The following is a 19,535-nucleotide window of genomic DNA, read 5'->3' as shown; positions in this document are numbered from 1 at the left end:
CGGTACCGCTTGCTGTGCGGTAGCAGAGAGAACGGTCTATGACTGGGTTGGCTGGAATCTTTGGCAATTTTTAGAGCCTTCCTCTGTCACCGCCTACTATAAAGGTCCTACTATAAAGGACACAGTCATGGGTGAATAGGGAGTACATGAGGGGACTAAGCACACACCCCTGAGGGGCCCCAGTGTTGAGGATCAGCGTGGCAGATGTGTTGTTGCCTACCCTTACCACCTGGGGGCAGCCCGTCAGGAAGTCCAGGGTCCAGTTGCAGAGGGAGGTGTTTAGTCCCAGAGTCCTTAGCTTAGTGATGAGCTGTAGTCAATGAATAGCATTCTCACATACGTATTCCTTTTGTCCGGGTGGGAAAGGGTAGTGTTAAGTGCAATATAGATTGCGTCATCTGTGGATCTGTTGGGGCAGTATGCACATTGGAGTGGGTCTAGGGTTTATGGGATGATGGTGCCGATATGAGCCATGACCAACCTTTAAAAGCACTTCATGGCTACAGACGTGAGTGCTTCGGTCGGTAGTCATTTAAGCAGGTTACCTTGGTGTTCTTGGGCACAGGGACTATGGTGGTCTGCTTGAAACATGTTGGTATTACAGACTCAGTCAGGGAGAGGTTGAAAATGTCAGTGAAGACACTTGCCAGTTGGTCAGTGCATGCTCTGAGTACACGTCCTGGTAATCAGTCTGGCCCTGCGGCCTTGTGAATGTTGACCTCCCTCCCTTTCTCCCCCTAACCCCCTCCCTCCCTCCCCCAACCCCTCCGTCCCCACTCCTCTCTCCCCCTAACCTCCTCCCTCCCCCTAACCCCTCCCTCCCTCTCTCCGCCTAACCCCCTCTCTCTCTCCTTCCCTCTCTCCCCCTAACCCCTTCCCTCTCTCTCCCCCCTCCCTCTCTCCCCCAAACTCATTCTCTCTCTCCCCCCTCCCTCTCTCCCCCTAAGCCCCTCCCTCTCCTACCCTCTCTCCCCCTAACCCCCTCCCTCCCCTTCCCTCTCTCCCCTAACCCCCTCCCCCCCCCCTACCCTCTCTCTCCCCTACACTCTCTCCCCTAACCCCCCTCCTCTCACTCCACCTAACCCCCTCCCTCCTCTTCCCTCTCTCCCCCTAACCTCCTCTCTCCCCTTCCCTTTCTGCCCCTGAGTGTGTGCGTGTGTGTGTGTGTGGGTGTGTGTCTGTGTGTGTGTGTGGGTGTGCGTGCGTGCGTGCATGCGTGTGTGTGTGAGTGCATGCCTGCGTGTGTGAGTGTGTGTCTGTCTGTCTGCGCAGCAGGTAGCCTAGTGGTTAGAGTGTTAGACTAGTAACCAAAAGGTTACAAGATTGAATCCCTGAGCTGACAAGGTAAAAATCTGTTATTCTGCCCCTGAACAAGGCAGTTCAGGCCATCATTGAAAATAAGAAATGATTCTTAGCTGACTTGCTTAGTTAAATAAAGGGAAAATAAGTAAATAACAGTGTGTGCCTGTGTGTTCTGTGATAGGAGGAGGCAGGGGAGGTAAAGATGTGAGGCGTGGGCGGTATACTGGGATATTTGGAAATGGCCACGTCAATACCGTTGAAGCTAAGTTGTCAATATTTGTACTTACTTTTGAAGTAAATACATGCAGTCAACTTATGTATTAGAAGGTAAAGCAGATTGCGTTTTTCATTTCGCATGCCACATAATTGTACATTATAAAGCTTACCGTAGTTCCCCAGAACAGTTGAGCCAGTCATGTGTTTGTTTGTAGCACAACGGGAGAAAGCAGGAGCAGGTGAGTCCAGCTGTGTATTGACAGCTGCATGTTTTATATTGAGTCAACAGTGTTGTTTTATTAGAGTGATCAGAGGCATCAGGGACATGCAACTATATTTTTCCTTCACAGAAACACCTTCTGGAGAAAATAGCTTCATTTTCAGATGACAACAGAAGTGCAACGTTATTTAGCTGGCAGCCACACAAGTGAATGAGCTTACAATGAAAAAGGAAGGTATTTTTAGCTAAAACTATGCATTTGTATTTTTATTTATATTTTGAATGTATTATTATGGATCCCCATTAGCTGATGCCAAGGCAGCAGCTACTCTTCCTGGGGTTTATTATGGATCCCCATTAGCTGATGCCAAGGCAGCAGCTACTCTACCTGGGGTTTATTATGGATCCCCATTAGCTGATGCCAAGGCAGCAGCTACTCTTCCTGGGGTTTATTATGGATCCCCATTAGCTGATGCCAAGGCAGCAGCTACTCTTCCTGGGGTCCTGCAAAAACTAAAGCAGTAATACATATTACAATACAACTTTTAAACATTAAAATACATTTTACAACAGATTTCACAATACATTAACCGTGTGCCCCCTGGCCACTACTCTACTACTACACTATCCAGGTGGATGTGTGTGTAGTGTGTATGTTATGTGCCAATGAACACAATGATTAAAGTAATTGGGAATATTAGTGGGTTTTGTGATGAATGAGCCATCTGATTCAATGAATGATGGAGCTGAGTTTGCCTTTTTGCCCAAAATATAATTTAAGGTTGCCATCATATTTCTAATGTTTATCGTAGAAAGAATGTGGCCAGGCACATTTCTTAATGTTTTGCTTAAAGTTAATCTTGCTTTTTACTGGAGAAAGGTTGGCTGTCTACACCGAGAAAAGTACTGGAGAAAAGTAAGCTAAGTTCCAGCTAATAGAATGTCTGTTTGTGATTTCTCATCGCTGTGGAGAATTGCAACTGAAGTACAAGATTATTCTAATGCCAGGTAGAAATTACAATAAGAACCATTTTAGATCTGTTAAAAAAACGCAGTAAGATTTTTCTTATGCAATTTCAATTTCTTTCTGTGTGAAAAACACAGAATTCTGCATTAACGCGACCCATAATTTGAACTTGCTAGTTATCTAAGTAAGTGGCTGAATTAATAAGGTGATGGGGCATCATATTGTCTCAGCTTTCTGCCGTGTTTAAACAGTCTCCACACAGACCCAGCGCCAGTACTGTTCTTCCTTCAGACAAGCATAGCAAAAGGGTCTGAATACTTATTTAAATGTTATATTTCAGTGTTTTCTTTTTAATTACATTTGCAAAAATTTCTAAAAATCTGTTTTTGCTTTGTCATTATGGGGTACTGTGTGTAGATTGATGAGGGAAAAAAATGATTTCATCCATTTTAGAATAAGGCTGTAAAGTCACAAAATGTGGAATAAGTCAAGGGGTCTGAATACTTTACGAATGCACTGTATAGCTGAACATCAAACTGGTGGTACTTGTTCATGTATACAGTAGCTGAACATCAAACTGGTGGTACTTGTTCATGTATACAGTAGCTGAACATCAAACTGGTGGTACTTGTTCATGTATACAGTAGCTGAACATCAAACTGGTGGTACTTGTTCATGTATACAGTAGCTGAACATCAAACTGGTGGTACTTGTTCATGTATGTCTGCATCCCGATTATTTACTCTTCCCCCAAAGTGTGCACTTGACTTGCACACTTTCTCGCATGGATTTGACAATGGTGGAAGTGCACACTTTTGGAAAAGAGTGAAGAATCATGACACAGCCTTCACTTGGAGCCAGAGAGACCCTGGTCCAGACACTGACCCTGGTCCAGACACTGACCCTGGTCCAGACATTGACCCTGGTTCAGACACTGGTCCAGACACTGACCCTGGTCCAGACACTGACCCTGGTCCAAACACTGACCCTGGTCCAGACACTGACCCTGGTCCAGACACTGACCCTGGTCCAAACACTGACCCTGGTCCAGACACTGACCCTGGTCCAGACACTGACCCTGGTCCAAACACTGGTCCAGACACTGACCCTGGTCCAGACCCTGGTCCAGACACTGACCCTGGTCCAGACCCTGGTCCAAACACTGGTCCAGACACTGACCCTGGTCCAGACCCTGGTCCAGACACTGACCCTGGTCCAGACCCTGGTCCAGACACTGACCCTGGTCCAGACACTGACCCTGGTCCAAACACTGACCCTGGTCCAGACACTGACCCTGGTCCAAACACTGACCCTGGTCCAGACACTGACCCTGGTCCAGACACTGACCCTGGTCCAGACCCTGGTCCAAACACTGGTCCAGACACTGACCCTGGTCCAGACCCTGGTCCAGACACTGACCCTGGTCCAGACCCTGGTCCAGACACTGACCCTGGTCCAGACCCTGGTTGAGACACTGACCCTGGTCCAGACACTGGCCTTGGTCCAGACACTGACCCTGGTCCAGACACTGACCCTGGTCCAAACACTGACCCTGGTCCAGACACTGACCCTGGTCCAGACCCTGGTTGAGACCCTGACCCTGGTCCAAACACTGACCCTGGTCCAGACACTGACCTTGGTCCAGACACTGACCCTGGTCCAAACACTGACCCTGGTCCAGACACTGACCCTGGTCCAAACACTGACCCTGGTCCAGACACTGACCCTGGTCCAGACCCTGGTTGAGACACTGACCCTGGTCCAGACACTGACCCTGGTCCAAACACTGACCCTGGTCCAAACACTGGTCCATACGGGTTGAGACACTGACCCTGGTTCAGACACTGACCAAGACCCTGACCCTTCCCTAGCAGTACCCAGACCAGACCCTGCTGTGTTCTGTCAAACATCATTCCAAACCCTGCGGTGAATGTTATAGTGTGTGTGTGTGTGTGTGTTTAGCCCACCACTGGTTCAGAAGGCTACATCATTAGTCTCCATAACAAGCTGAGCAGAGATATATAATAGGGGGCATGTTAGAACACACACACACACACACACACACACACACACACACACACACACGTGTTATAGCTGCTACTGAACCCCTTTTCGCGAAGACTCCCCTGAACCTGTGTCTAGCATAGCATGGACTGTGGGAGGTGGTGGGATGAGGTGTGTGGTGTGTGAGGGGTGAGGGAGGGAGGGAGGGGGGGCTATTGACCCTATTCTTTTAATGGATTTAGTTCTTCCCTATTTGGTCCATTAAGTAAATGACAATGGTTTTAAAGGAGAATAATCATTGTATTGGAGGAATACTTTGGGGATCTCTCATAAGACTCACTTTTCCATTCACCCTTGTAAGGATACTTTGATAATCTGGTTATTCAGTAAAAAGGGAAGGGTTGAGTTTATCAGGTAGGTAGACTATACCACTGATACCCCATGCTGTAATACTGTATCTAAACACCTCAGTACTGTATCTATACATCTCATAGTACTGTATCTATACACCTCATAGTACTGTATCTATACACCTCATAGTACTGTATCTATACACCTCAGTACTGTATCTATACACCTCATAGTACTGTATCTATACACCTCAGTACTGTATCTATACACCTCATAGTACTGTATCTATACACCTCATAGTACTGTATCTATACACCTCATAGTACTGTATCTAAACACCTCATAGTACTGTATCTAAACACCTCATAGTACTGTATCTAAACACCTCATAGTACTGTATCTAAACACCTCATAGTACTGTATCTAAACACCTCATAGTACTGTATCTAAACACCTCATAGTACTGTATCTAAACACCTCATAGTACTGTATCTAAACACCTCATAGTACTGTATCTAAACACCTCATAGTACTGTATCTAAACATCTCATAGTACTGTATCTAAACACCTCATAGTGCTGTATCTAAACACCTCATAGTACTGTATCTAAACACCTCATAGTACTGTATCTAAACACCTCATAGTACTGTATCTAAACACCTCATAGTACTGTATCTATACACCTCATAGTACTGTATCTAAACATCTCATAGTACTGTATCTAAACACCTCATAATGCTGTATCTATACACCTCATAGTGCTGTATCTATACACCTCATAGTACTGTATCTAAACACCTCATAATACTGTATCTAAACACCTCATAATACTGTATCTAAACACCTCATAGAACTGTATCTAAACACCTCATAGTACTGTATCTATACACCTCATAGTACTGTATCTAAACACCTCATAGTACTGTATCTAAACACCTCATAGTACTGTATCTAAACATCTCATAGTACTGTATCTAAACACCTCATAGTGCTGTATCTAAACACCTCATAGTACTGTATCTAAACACCTCATAGTACTGTATCTATACACCTCATAGTACTGTATCTAAACATCTCATAGTACTGTATCTATACACCTCATAGTACTGTATCTATACACCTCATAGTACTGTATCTAAACACCTCATAGTACTGTATCTAAACACATAATACTGTATCTAAACACCTCATAGTACTGTATCTAAACACCTCATAATACTGTATCTATACACCTCATAGTACTGTATCTATACACCTCATAATACTGTATCTAAACACCTCATAGTACTGTATCTAAACACCTCATAGTACTGTATCTAAACACCTCATAGTACTGTATCTAAACACCTCATAGTACTGTATCTATACACCTCATAGTACTGTATCTATACACCTCATAGTACTGTATCTAAACACCTCATAATACTGTATCTAAACACCTCATAGTACTGTATCTAAACACCTCATAATACTGTATCTATACACCTCATAGTACTGTATCTATACACCTCATAATACTGTATCTAAACACCTCATAGTACTGTATCTAAACACATAATACTGTATCTAAACACCTCATAGTACTGTATCTAAACACCTCATAGTACTGTATCTATACACCTCATAATACTGTATCTAAACACCTCATAGTACTGTATCTAAACACCTCATAGTACTGTATCTAAACACCTCATAGTACTGTATCTATACACCTCATAGTACTGTATCTAAACACCTCATAATACTGTATCTAAACACCTCATAATACTGTATCTAAACACCTCATAGTACTGTATCTAAACACCTCATAGTACTGTATCTATACACCTCATAGTACTGTATCTATACACCTCATAATACTGTATCTAAACACCTCATAGTACTGTATCTAAACACCTCATAGTACTGTATCTATACACCTCATAGTACTGTATCTAAACACCTCATAGTACTGTATCTATACACCTCATAGTACTGTATCTATACACCTCATAGTACTGTATCTATACACCTCAGTACTGTATCTATACACCTCATAGTACTGTATCTAAACACCTCATAGTACTGTATCTATACACCTCATAGTACTGTATCTAAACACCTCATAGTACTGTATCTAAACACCTCATAGTACTGTATCTATACACCTCATAGTACTGTATCTATACACCTCATAATACTGGATCTAAACACCTCATAGTACTGTATCTAAACACATAATACTGTATCTAAACACCTCATAGTACTGTATCTAAACACCTTATAGTACTGTATCTATACACCTCATAGTACTGTATCTAAACACCTCATAGTACTGTATCTAAACACCTCATAGTACTGTATCTAAACACCTCATAGTACTGTATCTATACACCTCATAATACTGTATCTAAACACCTCATAGTACTGTATCTATACACCTCATAGTACTGTATCTATACACCTCATAGTACTGTATCTAAACATCTCATAGTACTGTATCTAAACACCTCATAGTACTGTATCTATACACCTCATAGTACTGTATCTAAACACCTCATAGTACTGTATCTAAACACATAATACTGTATCTAAACACCTCATAGTACTGTATCTATACACCTCATAGTACTGTATCTATACACCTCATAGTACTGTATCTAAACATCTCATAATACTGTATCTAAACACCTCATAGTACTGTATCTAAACACCTCATGGGAAATCAGCTACTATAGCTCTATAAAACGTAACTTTACTGGGCCTCACGAGTGGCGCAGCGGTCTAAGGCATTGCATCACAGTGCTTGAGGCGTCACTACAGACCCAGGTTCCATCCCGGGTTGTGTCATAACCGGTCGTGACCTGGAGTCCCATAGGGCGGTGCACAATTGGCCTAGCGTCGTCCGGGTTAGGGGAGGGTTTGGCCTTGGGGGGCTTTACTTGGCTCATCGTGCTATAGCGACACCTTGTGGTGGGCTGTCGTCAGTTCAACGGTGTTTCCTCCGACAGTTTGGTGCTGCTGGCTTCCGGGTTCAGCGGGAGGGTGTTAAGGAGCGCGGTTTGGCGAGTCATATTTTGGAGGATGCATGACTCGACCTTTGCCTCTCCCGAGCCCGTTGGACAGTTGCTGCAATGAGACAAGATTGTAATTAGATCGCAACTGAATATCACAAATTGGGTAGAAAAGGGGGTAAAAAAGAATAAATAAATACATACTTAACAGTACTACAGTAAAAGTATATTACTTTTTCCCTCTGCAATGCGGTGCCCTCCTGCAGTAGTCCACTCTGATCATTCCTCCTCTTAAGTCTCACTGCTTTGATGTTTGATGTGTAAATGGAAATTATGCTGCGGTGGGAAAAGAGAACCAAACCAGTGCACCAGAGCCACCCTCCTCTCCTCTCCTCTTGGTCCCAGCTGGGTCCCCTTCAGATTGGGTCTCCAGCCCACAGCTGGCCCTCCCTGGCCTTGCTGGTTACCATGCCATTAGTATTGAGCAGCAGAACAGTAATGGCAGCAGCTAACAGCGGTAAGCAACATGGAACAGATTAACAGATACAGGCAGAGGTTAGATGTACAGTGGGGTCCATAATTGGTACGCTTGATAAAGATGAGCAAAAAAAAATACTATAAAATAAATAATACAAATAATGATCTATGTTGTATGCTCCAAAAAAGTGTGAATTTATATACTTTTATACTAATACAATCAGAGAAAGAGAAAAATATATATACAGTACCAGTCAAATGTTTGGACACACCTACTCATTCCAGGGTTATTCTTAATTTTATTTTTTTACTATTTTCTACATCGTAGAAAAATAGTGAAGACATCAAAACTATGAAATTACACATATGGAATCATGTAGGGTCCAAAAAAGCATTTCTCATGAAGCTGGTTGAGAGAATGCCAAGTGTGCAAAGCTGTCATCAACGCAAAGGGTGGCGACTTTCAAGAATCTCAAATGTAAAATATATTTGGATTTGTTGAACTCTTGGTTACTACATGATTCCATATGTGTTATTTCCTAGTTTTGTTTTCTTCACTATTATTCTACCCCAAAAAATTGAATGAGTATGTGTGTCCAAACTTTTGACTGGTACTGTGTATATATATTTTTAAGATAATTGGCAGCCCTCCTTTCAGTACTCCAGCTCCCTCCCATTGTGCGGATAATGACACTGAGCCTTTTTCTAAAATGTTTTATCAGATTGGAGAACACATTGGGAAGGATCTGAGTCCATTCCTCCATACAGAATCTTTCTTAATATCCTTCATCTGCACTCTTAAAATCATACCAGAGGTTTCAATGGAGACTGAGATGGTCATTACAAAATGTACATTTTTGTGGTCAGTTTCTTTTGTGGATTTTGATTAGTGCTTTGGGGGTTTTGTGTTGATGGAAGATCCACTTGCGGCCAAGTGTCAGCCTCCTGGCAGAGGCAACCAGGTTTTTGGCTAAAATGTCCCGGTTCTTGGTAAAGTTCATGATGCTGTTGACCTTGTCAAGGACCCCAGGACCAGTGGAAGCAAAATAGCCCCGCAACATGAAAGCTCCACCACCATATCTTACTGTACTTATGAGGTACTTTCCTGCATATGCTTCTGTTTTTCAACGCCAAACCCACCACTGCTGTGCGTGACCAAAGAGCTGTAATTTGATGTCATCTGACCATAGCACAGGCTCCAACCCAGGTGCCAATGTCCTTTATCAAACTACAGGCGGTGCTATGGTCAGAGGATGTGAAAATAGAGGCTCCCAACACTCTCCCTGTTTCTTCCCCTCTCTCTCTCTCTCTCTCTCTCTCTCTCTCTCACTCTCTCTCTGTCTCTCTCTCTCTCTCTCTCTCTCTCTCTCTCTCTCTCTCTCTCTCACTCTCTCTGTCGCTGTCGCTGTTTCTCTCTGTCGCTGTCTCTCTCTCTCTTTCTCTCTCTCTCTGTCGGTGTCTCTGTCTCTCTCTCTCTCTCTCTCTGTCGCTGTCTCTCTCTCTATCTCTCTGTCGCTGTCTCTCTCTCTGTCTCTGTCGGTGTCTCTCTCTCTCTCTGTCGCTGTCTCTCTCTCCATCTCTCTGTCGCTGTCTCTCTCTCTCTCTCTCTCTGTCGGTGTCTCTCTCTCTCTCTCTCTGTCGCTGTCTCTCTCTCTATCTCTCTGTCGCTGTCTCTCTCTCTGTCGGTGTCTCTCTCTCTCTCTCTCTCTGTCGCTGTCTCTCTCTCTCTCTCTCTGTAGCTTTCTCTCTCTCTTGCTCACTCTCTCTTTCTCTCACTCTCTCGCTCTTTCTTTCTCTCTCTCTCTCTCTCCCTCCATTGCTTGCCAACAAGCACTATTTGAAGAATCAATATGGAAGTAATTAATCCTGACAAATATAATAACAGGGTGATTAGCTCTCAGTCAATTATCCTGCTCTCTTTCCTTTTTAAGACTCTGCTCTTGTTTCTTGGGTTTGTGTGGTATTCTGCGAGAGTAAGACTGCTGGTTGAGGTTTGGGACGAGTCCTCCACCCTCCACCTCCTCCCTTTTCCCGGGCTTTATTTGTAGGATTTCTCTCTCTCTCTATCTCTCTCTCCCTCTATCTTTCAGTCTTTCATGCGGTCATGGTCTCTGGTTCTGTTTGCCATCAGGCTGGGATGCCACCACAAGAAAGTCCCTCATCATGTGACACAAGTGGCACGGTCACATGCTGACAGAGAGGGGAAAGAGGGCAGAATACACGCTGCAGTGTGTCTCAAATGCCTCGCTATTCCCTTATATAGTGCACTTTTGATGGGCCCTGGTCAAAAGTAGTGCACTATATTAGAGAAAAGGGTTCAATTTGGGATGGAGACCTAGTAGTAAGTGTGTCTCTGGATCTTGTATTCCCGGACTACGGCGGGTTGGACTTTTGTTTTGAAGGACGTGTGCATGGAGCTCCCTCCACTCCGCTCCACAGGCCTTTTGAACGCTCCATTCATCTTTATGATGGCCTTACTTTTCTAAGTCCCTGCAGATCTGCTACTTCCCATTCCCACCACAGGAAAATGATGCCTCCAGACCACATCAAGCCCCCGGGCCCAGCCGCTAGGAAAATGCTGCCATATTTACCATCTCGTCCTAGAAGGGTTAGCTAGCCTCTCCGCAGACAGCAGGGATATGACTGCGCCAACAGCAGCAGGAGCAGAGCACAACACTTTTGTCTTACACTGAACAGTTCACTTCCTGTAAAGAAAGAGGAGAGAGAAGACATTTCACAAAGGCACACTGGGCTTCTGTCTTTCTTTTTGTGATCCACTACTTTGTGGAGCAATAACTTTAGTCGTCGTAATCAATCTACACTCGGTGTGTGAGGAGGAGACTTAGTTTGAAGGGCAGACGCAGGGCCCATTTTTCATGCAAGTCTCTGCCTCAACATTTCCTGCATAGTGCTGTCTGTCTCTGTCTGTCTGTCTGTCTGTCTGTCTGTCTGTCTGTCTGTCTGTCTCTGTCTCTGTCTCTGTCTCTGTCTCTGTCTCTGTCTCTGTCTGTCTGTCTGTCTGTCTGTCTGTCTGTCTGTCTCTGTCTGTCTCTGTCTCTGTCTCTGTCTCTGTCTGTCTGTCTGTCTGTCTGTCTGTCTGTCTGTCTGTCTGTCTGTCTGTCTGTCTGTCTGTCTGTCTGTCTGTCTGTCTGTCTGTCTGTCTGAGACAACAGGAGCAGAGTATAAAGCAGACAGGATGTGATTGGTCTGGTATATGAGTGATTCATAAATGCACTGGCCCTCAAACATTCCTGCACCACACACACACACACACACACACACACTCCATTACTTTACATCGACATGCTCAGCATGACAACCTTGCCATGTATTCATTATTTAACACGCCTTGTCTGTCCTCTGAATGTCAGACTGATATCATCTCTGTTTTCATTTTCTCTGTACTCCCCATACACGGGCCACATCACGTCTCAAAGTGTGACACGTCTTCTAATGCTATTACGCTGGATTGCTACTTTTTATGAAGGCATGTTCCTCTTCACTGAGTCTCTAGGTAGATTTATGATGCCTGGCTGATACTGAGCCGCTCCTAGACACTGGCAGAATGAATTGACTGAGGGTGAAGAGAGGAGCCGTTTACAGTTTACAGACAATAGAGTGGCATCATAATTAGTGAAACTCTACACCCCCCAGCTCCCTACTAGGGGTACAGCCTGTCAGGCCGATGATGGATCATGGCTAGGGATGACCGAAGAGTGGCGCCTGCCCTCAGCGCCTTTAATTACAAAACACTTCAACTTGACACTGAAAGGAATTGGTGGCCTCTTTTGGTTTAACATGGAGACAGTTGTTTTTTTCTGCAATAACAATGTGTTTCATGAGAGAAACTGAAACTACTGTAAAAATGTATTTGCTTAAATCACTAACCACAACAAGCGCTTATGAGAGACAGGCTTCTTTCTGAGCCAGGCGTCTATTTCCTTAATGCACACAGCTTTTGCTCATTTCCATATTTAATTGTTTTAATTAAGCATTCATTTCCAGCATTTTAATACATTTCTTCCTGCGCTAATATGTTATCATTTACACACTGTGTCACTTTTGTGTTTTCTATTTCAGTACTTTCCTTGACAGAATTATTATCCTCCTCTTTGACTGTGCATTTCCGTCAGTTCTTACCTTCGCCACTAGGGGTGTCTTAATTGCCGAAGTTGTTGACTGTTTTTGTGCTTGCCAGTTAGCTAGCAGTTCTCAGCTGTTAGCAGCCAATGGCTAGCAGGTTCTTACTGGCCATCATTTTTTCAAGTCATTACTGAGTTATTTAATGTAACAAATCAAGCATTAAACCTCGTAAACAATGAATGGTAATTTATGGTAACCTTGTAAACAATTAATTTAGACCCGGAGTTTATTTGAAACATGCGTTCATGTCATAGACATTAGAACCAGTAGATAGTGATAGCGCTGACGTCATCCACAAAAACTCCCGATGGCGCCTGAAGCCTGAAGTATTTGAATTTTAAATGCGCCATATTGCTGAATGGGGCTGAATCACTGAGGTATAGTAAGAACTAGAGACTGTGTCCAAGATGTCCCCCTGTTGTTTAAAAGGTAATCTACTTACGTTCACATACGCCGATTCATGGACCATCTATATCCGGGTTGAATCCAGTTTATACGGACCAACATCACAACAAAACATGGAAGACAATGGATGAATATAACATTTTCATTTCTTTGGCTGTGAGTGATGAAAGAAAATCTCCCTCAGCGACAATTATTTGAATAATTCAATGGATTTTTTTGTGCACAAAGGTGATGACTGAAGTGTCTTGTTAGCAATTTTCTAATTTGATTTCTCTATGTTTCCGTGTATGGAAATTGTCTTTCTGTGCCGTACGTCAGTTAAACTGCAGTACTGAAACTAAACTGTAGGAGCAGTCGAAACCGTGCTTCTAGACCGGCATTAAAAAAATTGGTTCGGATCATGTTGAAGGTGACCGTAACTACCGAAGGATCATGTTGAAGATGACCGTAACTACTAAAGGATCATGTTGAAGGTGAACCGTAACTACCAAAGGATCATGTTGAAGCTGACCGTAACTACTAAAGGATCATGTTGAAGGTGAACCGTAACTACCAAAGGATCATGTTGAAGGTGACCGTAACTACCGAAGGATCATGTTGAAGGTGACCGTAACTACTAAAGGATCATGTTGAAGGTGACCGTAACTACCGAAGGATCATGTTGAAGGTGACCGTAACTACCAAAGGATCATGTTGAAGCTGACCGTAACTACTAAAGGATCATGTTGAAGGTGAACCGTAACTACCAAAGGATCATGTTGAAGGTGACCGTAACTACCGAAGGATCATGTTGAAGGTGACCGTAACTACTAAAGGATCATGTTGAAGGTGAACCGTAACTACCAAAGGATCATGTTGAAGGTGACCGTAACTACCAAAGGATCATGTTGAAGGTGAACCGTAACTACCAAAGGATCATGTTGAAGGTGAACCGTAACTACCAAAGGATCATGTTGAAGGTGACCATAACTACTAAAGGATCATGTTGAAGGTGAACCGTAACTACCAAAGGATCATGTTGAAGGTGACCGTAACTACCGAAGGATCATGTTGAAGGTGACCGTAACTACTAAAGGATCATGTTGAAGGTGAACCGTAACTACCAAAGGATCATGTTGAAGGTGACCGTAACTACCAAAGGATCATGTTGAAGGTGAACCGTAACTACCAAAGGATCATGTTGAAGGTGAACCGTAACTACCAAAGGATCATGTTGAAGGTGAACCGTAACTACTAAAGGATCATGTTGAAGGTGAACCGTAACTACCAAAGGATCATGTTGAAGCTGACCGTAACTACCAAAGGATCATGTTGAAGGTGACCATAACTACTAAAGGATCATGTTGAAGGTGACCGTAACTACTAAAGGATCATGTTGAAGTTGAACCGTAACTACCAAAGGATCATGTTGAAGGTGACCGTAACTACTAAAGGATCATGTTGAAGGTGACCATAACTACTAAAGGATCATGTTGAAGCTGACCGTAACTACCGAAGGATCATGTTGAAGGTAACCGTAACTACCAAAGGATCATGTTGAAGGTAACCGTAACTACCAAAGGATCATGGTCGATATAGTAGTTTTCACCCTTCCTAAGAGAGTCAACCTGGTTTTAATGTCTATGAACCTGATGCTAGCCTACTGTTAAACCTTTGCAGCAGAAGGTTCATTTAAAAGCTCAGCATTATCTAGAATATATATATATATAAATTATACAATTCATTTATCTTGATTCTTTGTTTTTTATATCATTGTAGACTATCTTTATAATTTATGCAACTGCATACTTGTGTCATCATAAAACATAACCTCAGACAGAATGTAGTTTGGAATAAAAAATGTATTCAATTATAATGGCAAACTAAATTGATATTTCAAACATAGTGTAAGCTGAATCCTTCATCTCCACTCTGTCATCCCCTGTCAGCCCCTCCATCTCCACTCTGTCATCCCCTGTCAGCCCCTCCATCTCCTCTCTGTCGTCCTCTATTATCCTTTGTTAGCCACATAGACATTGGTCAGCCCCTCCATAGTTTCATCTAAGAAACTATCACCCAAGTGTTGGTCAGAATATATATTTTTCTCTCAATGCCAAACACAATGAACACTTGTTTAATAAATGATCTCTCCCTCTCCCCGGTCCCCCTTTCCAGAATGTTACACAGCCAATGGAGAGGACTACAGAGGCTGCCAGAACCAGACAAGCCTCCTGGGGGGCAAGCCCTGCCTCTTCTGGAACGAAACCTTCCAGCACCCCTACAACACCCTCAAGTACCCCAACGGAGAGGGTGGTCTTGGCAGCCACAACTACTGCAGGTGAGGCCCCCCTCTGGAGCCCAAGCTAAAGCTTGTACTGGTGCTCAGAAAAAAACATCTTACCCCAGGATACTACCCAAGATGACAGTGGAGGATGCTGAGGGCAGGACAGCATATAGTAATGGTTGGAACAGAGCAAATGGAATTGCTTCCATGTGTTTGATGTATTTCCATTCCACCTATTCCGCTCCAGCCATTACCACGAGCCCGTCCTCCTCAATTAAGGTGCCACTGACCTCCCAGAAAAGTAAAAGGAGTAGTTAGATCTCATTCACTGGTGCTGTTAGCTCAGCTTGTTAGCATTTAGCCTCCCTATCAGTATCACTGAACATTGTTCAGACACTTTGTATTTACATGGGCAAGTGTAGTCACAAGTAGTGCTTGACTTGGGCAGGAAGCTCGCTGGAGCTGAGTTTTTTTCTGAGCATAAATGAATTGTATAATTTCTATATATATTCTAGGTAATGCTGAGCTTTTAAATGAACCTTCTGCTACATGTTTCTACTGCTTGAGCTCCTGGACCTCTTATAGAATATTGTGGCGTTCCTAGATCTTGATATAAACAGTACCGCCTTTACCCAAAATGACTACCGAAAGTCAAGCACTGGTCAGAAGTGCATACAATAGCACCTCAATGTCATCCTAGAGCAGAGAGGAATGGAGCACTTTGGGATTCTTGTTATTGTATTGCCGCGTTCAAAACAACTGGGAACTTTGAAAAATCTTTTTGAACGGTCATCCAACTCAGAATTGCAAGTCGTAAACTTGGGCATCTTTCTAGAGGTCTGACTTTCCGACTTCAAGATCACTGATGTCATGATTTGACCTAGTTCTTTTTCTGATTTACCATTTGTCTTGAAAGCACCATCTGATGATACAAGTAGTGATGTCACTTCTGGTGCATACAGCATAGATACTGTATATGATGTCAATGACTTAGACAGACTTTTCTTAAAATGTGTCCAAGTATTTAGAAGTGAAGGGAGGCATGTTTTGGAGTCAGGGGAGAGGTTCCCTTTTGGCTGGTTTGACACAGAACCCTCTCAGGGTGTCTGTGTATGTGTGTGTGTACTGAATGACATTCGTGTATGTGTGTGCATGTACGCGTGTGTCCATGCTTTTGTGTGTGTGTTTCCCCCCTTGCCCCTCTCAGACATTCACGTGTGAATATTTAACAGAGTTTATACAAGCAAAGACCTCCTTATCCCACGGATCTAGGGAATGCCAGAGGACACCACAGTGTCTGGATTAGGTTTGGGCGGTAATCCAGATTGTCATAGCTTCATACCGACCTTGTGGCCTCCTCGGATATTCCATAAGAACAGCACTGAACACAAGGGGCAGAATTTTCAACCCCACTGAGCCGCTGTAATCCGAAGGTTAGCAATAATAACAAGTACATGTAAAATCCCATAGAGAATGCTAACTAAACGCTAACGAGCACATTGTAAACATTTTATACAGTCTCTGACCTAAACTATTTGTAGGACAGACATCCCAACTCATAAAGTTATACAAGTAACTAAAACATGTTTGTAAACAAACACCATGTGACTGGGGACTACCGGTTAGCTTCATAATGAGGAATTTGATTAACCGCAGCCGGGCGCCTGCTTAGGTGTGTTTCGCACTGGGTGAAAGTTGATTGCATTCGTTTAGGAACCGGGCTGCCTCCCGGGCGTGAACCAGGTGCCCTGTTCAAAGCTAACGGGGAAGTCGGCTCAAAAAAAAGTAATGTAGGACCACGTGGCGTAATGAGTAGGATCTCTTCTCCACTGCCCAAACCTAGCCTGGATAGCGCAACTTCACATGCAAAAGTGATTGTTTTGATTTAAAAAAAACACTTTATCTGCCTCAGTGAAAACTAGTTTGAAAATTCAAACATATATTTTATGGAAAAGAGAGGTAGTATGTTTCTGGATGATGTACAATGCTGCTTTGTTGACAACATGTCCAAGCGGCGCATATTACTGTTCGATTTGAGAAGGTCGCTCCTCCCTCACCGCTTTTGTCCGTTCACGTCACGGGCCATAGACTGCTGCCACGTGACTCAGCATAACTGAATCTGCCCAGTGAAAAACAGGTGAAATGATGAACGAGATCTTTATCTCCTAACATATTGCACAAGTTGACTGCTGGTATTTACTTAAAAACTAGCTAGAAATATTCAAATTTATATTTAAAAAAAATTGAGAAAAAAATTGTAAAGTATTGAAAAACCCTCCTGTGGTTAGTTCCAAATATCCCGTTATATGGTATAGTGCCTTTGGAAAGTATTCAGATCCCTTGATTTTTTTCCACATTTTGTTAGGTTACAACCTTATTCTAAAATTGATTTCATAGTTTTTTTCCTTCAATCTACGCAATACCCCATAATGACAAAGTAAAAACAGTTTTGTAGAAATGTTTGCTGATTTATTAAACATAAAACACTGAAATATCACATTTACATAAATATTCAGACCTTTAACTTAGTACTTTGTTGAAGCTCCTCTGGCAGCAATTACAGCCTTGAGTCTTCTTGGGTATGATGCTACAAGCTTGGCACAACTGTATTTGGGGAGTTTCTCCCATTCTTCAGGTTGGATGGGGAGCATCGCTGCACAGATATTTTCAGGTCTCTCAAGAGATGTTTGATTGGGTTCAAGTCCGGGTTCTGGGCCACTCAAGGACATTCAGAGTCTCCTGCCTTGTCTTGGCTGTGTGCTTAGGGTCGTTGTCTTGTTGGAAGGTGAACCTTCGCCCCAGTCTGAGGTCCTGAGCGCTCTGGAGCAGGATTTCATCAAGAACCTTTCTGTACTCTTCTCTGTTCATCTTTCCCTCGATCCTGACTAGTCTCCCAGTCCCAGCCGCTGAAAAACATCCCCACAGCATGATGCTGCCACCACCATGCTTCATCATAGGGATGGTGCCAGGTTTCCTCCAGGCTGGGCAGCCAGCTCTAGGAAGAGATTTGGTGGTTCTAAACTTCTTCCATTTAAGAATGATGGAGGCCACTGTGTTCTTGGGGATCTTCAATGCTGCAGAAATGTTTTGGTACTCTTTCCCAGATCTGTGCCTTGACGCAATCCTGTTTCGCAGCTCTACGGACAATTCTTTCGACGTCATGGCTTGGTTTTTGCTCTGACTTGCACTGTCAACTGTGGGACCTTATATAGACAGATATGTGCCTTTCCAAATCATGTCCAATCAATTGAGTTTACCACAAGTGGGCTCCAATCGAGTTGTAGAGCTCAATTGAGCTCAATTGCGAGTCTCATAGCAAAGGGTCTGAATAGTTATGTAAATAATGAATTTCCATTTTCATTTTTAATACATTTGCAAACATTTCTAAAAACACGTTTTTGCTTTGTCATTATGGGGTGTAAATTGCTGTAGAAATTTTGTTATTTAATCAATTTTAGAATAAAGCTGTAACATAACAACATGTGGAAAAAAATCTAAGGGTCTGAATACTTTCCGAAAGCAGTGTATATACAATAAACTGGCCAAACCTAGCCTAGATAGTGTAACTCCCACCATCGCCATACTTACATACAGCACACGTAGGCCTACGACCCCATAGACATGTCAGCTACACTCACATAACACTGTTTAGGAGCCTTTTGGCCCCAGACATAACTCTCCAGTACCGCTCGCCGTGTGGTAATAGAGTGAACAGTTTATGGCTTGTGTGGCTGGGGTGATGCAGCCTGTCAAGATGTTCTCAATGGTGCAGTTGTAGAACTTATTTGCGGATCTGACGGCCCATGACAAATCTTTTTTCAGCCTCCTGAGGTGCAAGAGGTGTTGTCATGCCTTCTTCATGACTGTGCTGGTGTGTGTGGACCATTTGAATTCCTTGGTGATGTTAGTTTTGTTATTGATGTGGACACCGAGGAAGTTGAAGCTCTTGACCTGCTCCACTACAGCCCCGTCGATGTGGATGGGGCGTGCTCGGCCCTCCATTACCTGTAGTCCACGATCAGCTCCTTTGTCTTGATCACATTGAAGGAGAGGTTGTTGTCCTGGCACCACACTGCCAGGTCTATGACCTCCTCTCTATAGGCTGTCTCATCATTGTTGGTGATCAGACCTACCACCGTCATGTCATCAGAAAACTTAATGTTAATGTGGGAATCGTGCACGGTCACACAGTT

General features: G+C 43.3%; 1 protein-coding gene across 1 annotated transcript in view; it reads left to right on the top strand.

Annotated features, from left to right (window-relative positions):
- LOC115200520 (kremen protein 1-like) overlaps window positions 1-19,535 on the top strand; it is a 65,603-nt gene that overhangs the window by 31,633 nt on the left and 14,435 nt on the right. Inside the window, exon 2 of the mRNA XM_029763645.1 lies at window positions 15,234-15,396. Within this exon, the coding sequence (XP_029619505.1) occupies window positions 15,234-15,396 (163 nt within the window). The remainder of the gene's footprint in view (window positions 1-15,233; window positions 15,397-19,535) is intronic.

This window comes from Salmo trutta, chromosome 9 (assembly GCF_901001165.1).
Source record: "Salmo trutta chromosome 9, fSalTru1.1, whole genome shotgun sequence".
Taxonomy (NCBI): domain Eukaryota; kingdom Metazoa; phylum Chordata; class Actinopteri; order Salmoniformes; family Salmonidae; genus Salmo; species Salmo trutta.
Note: the sequence above shows the minus strand (reverse complement) of the source record. Positions and strands in the feature narration are given on the sequence as shown.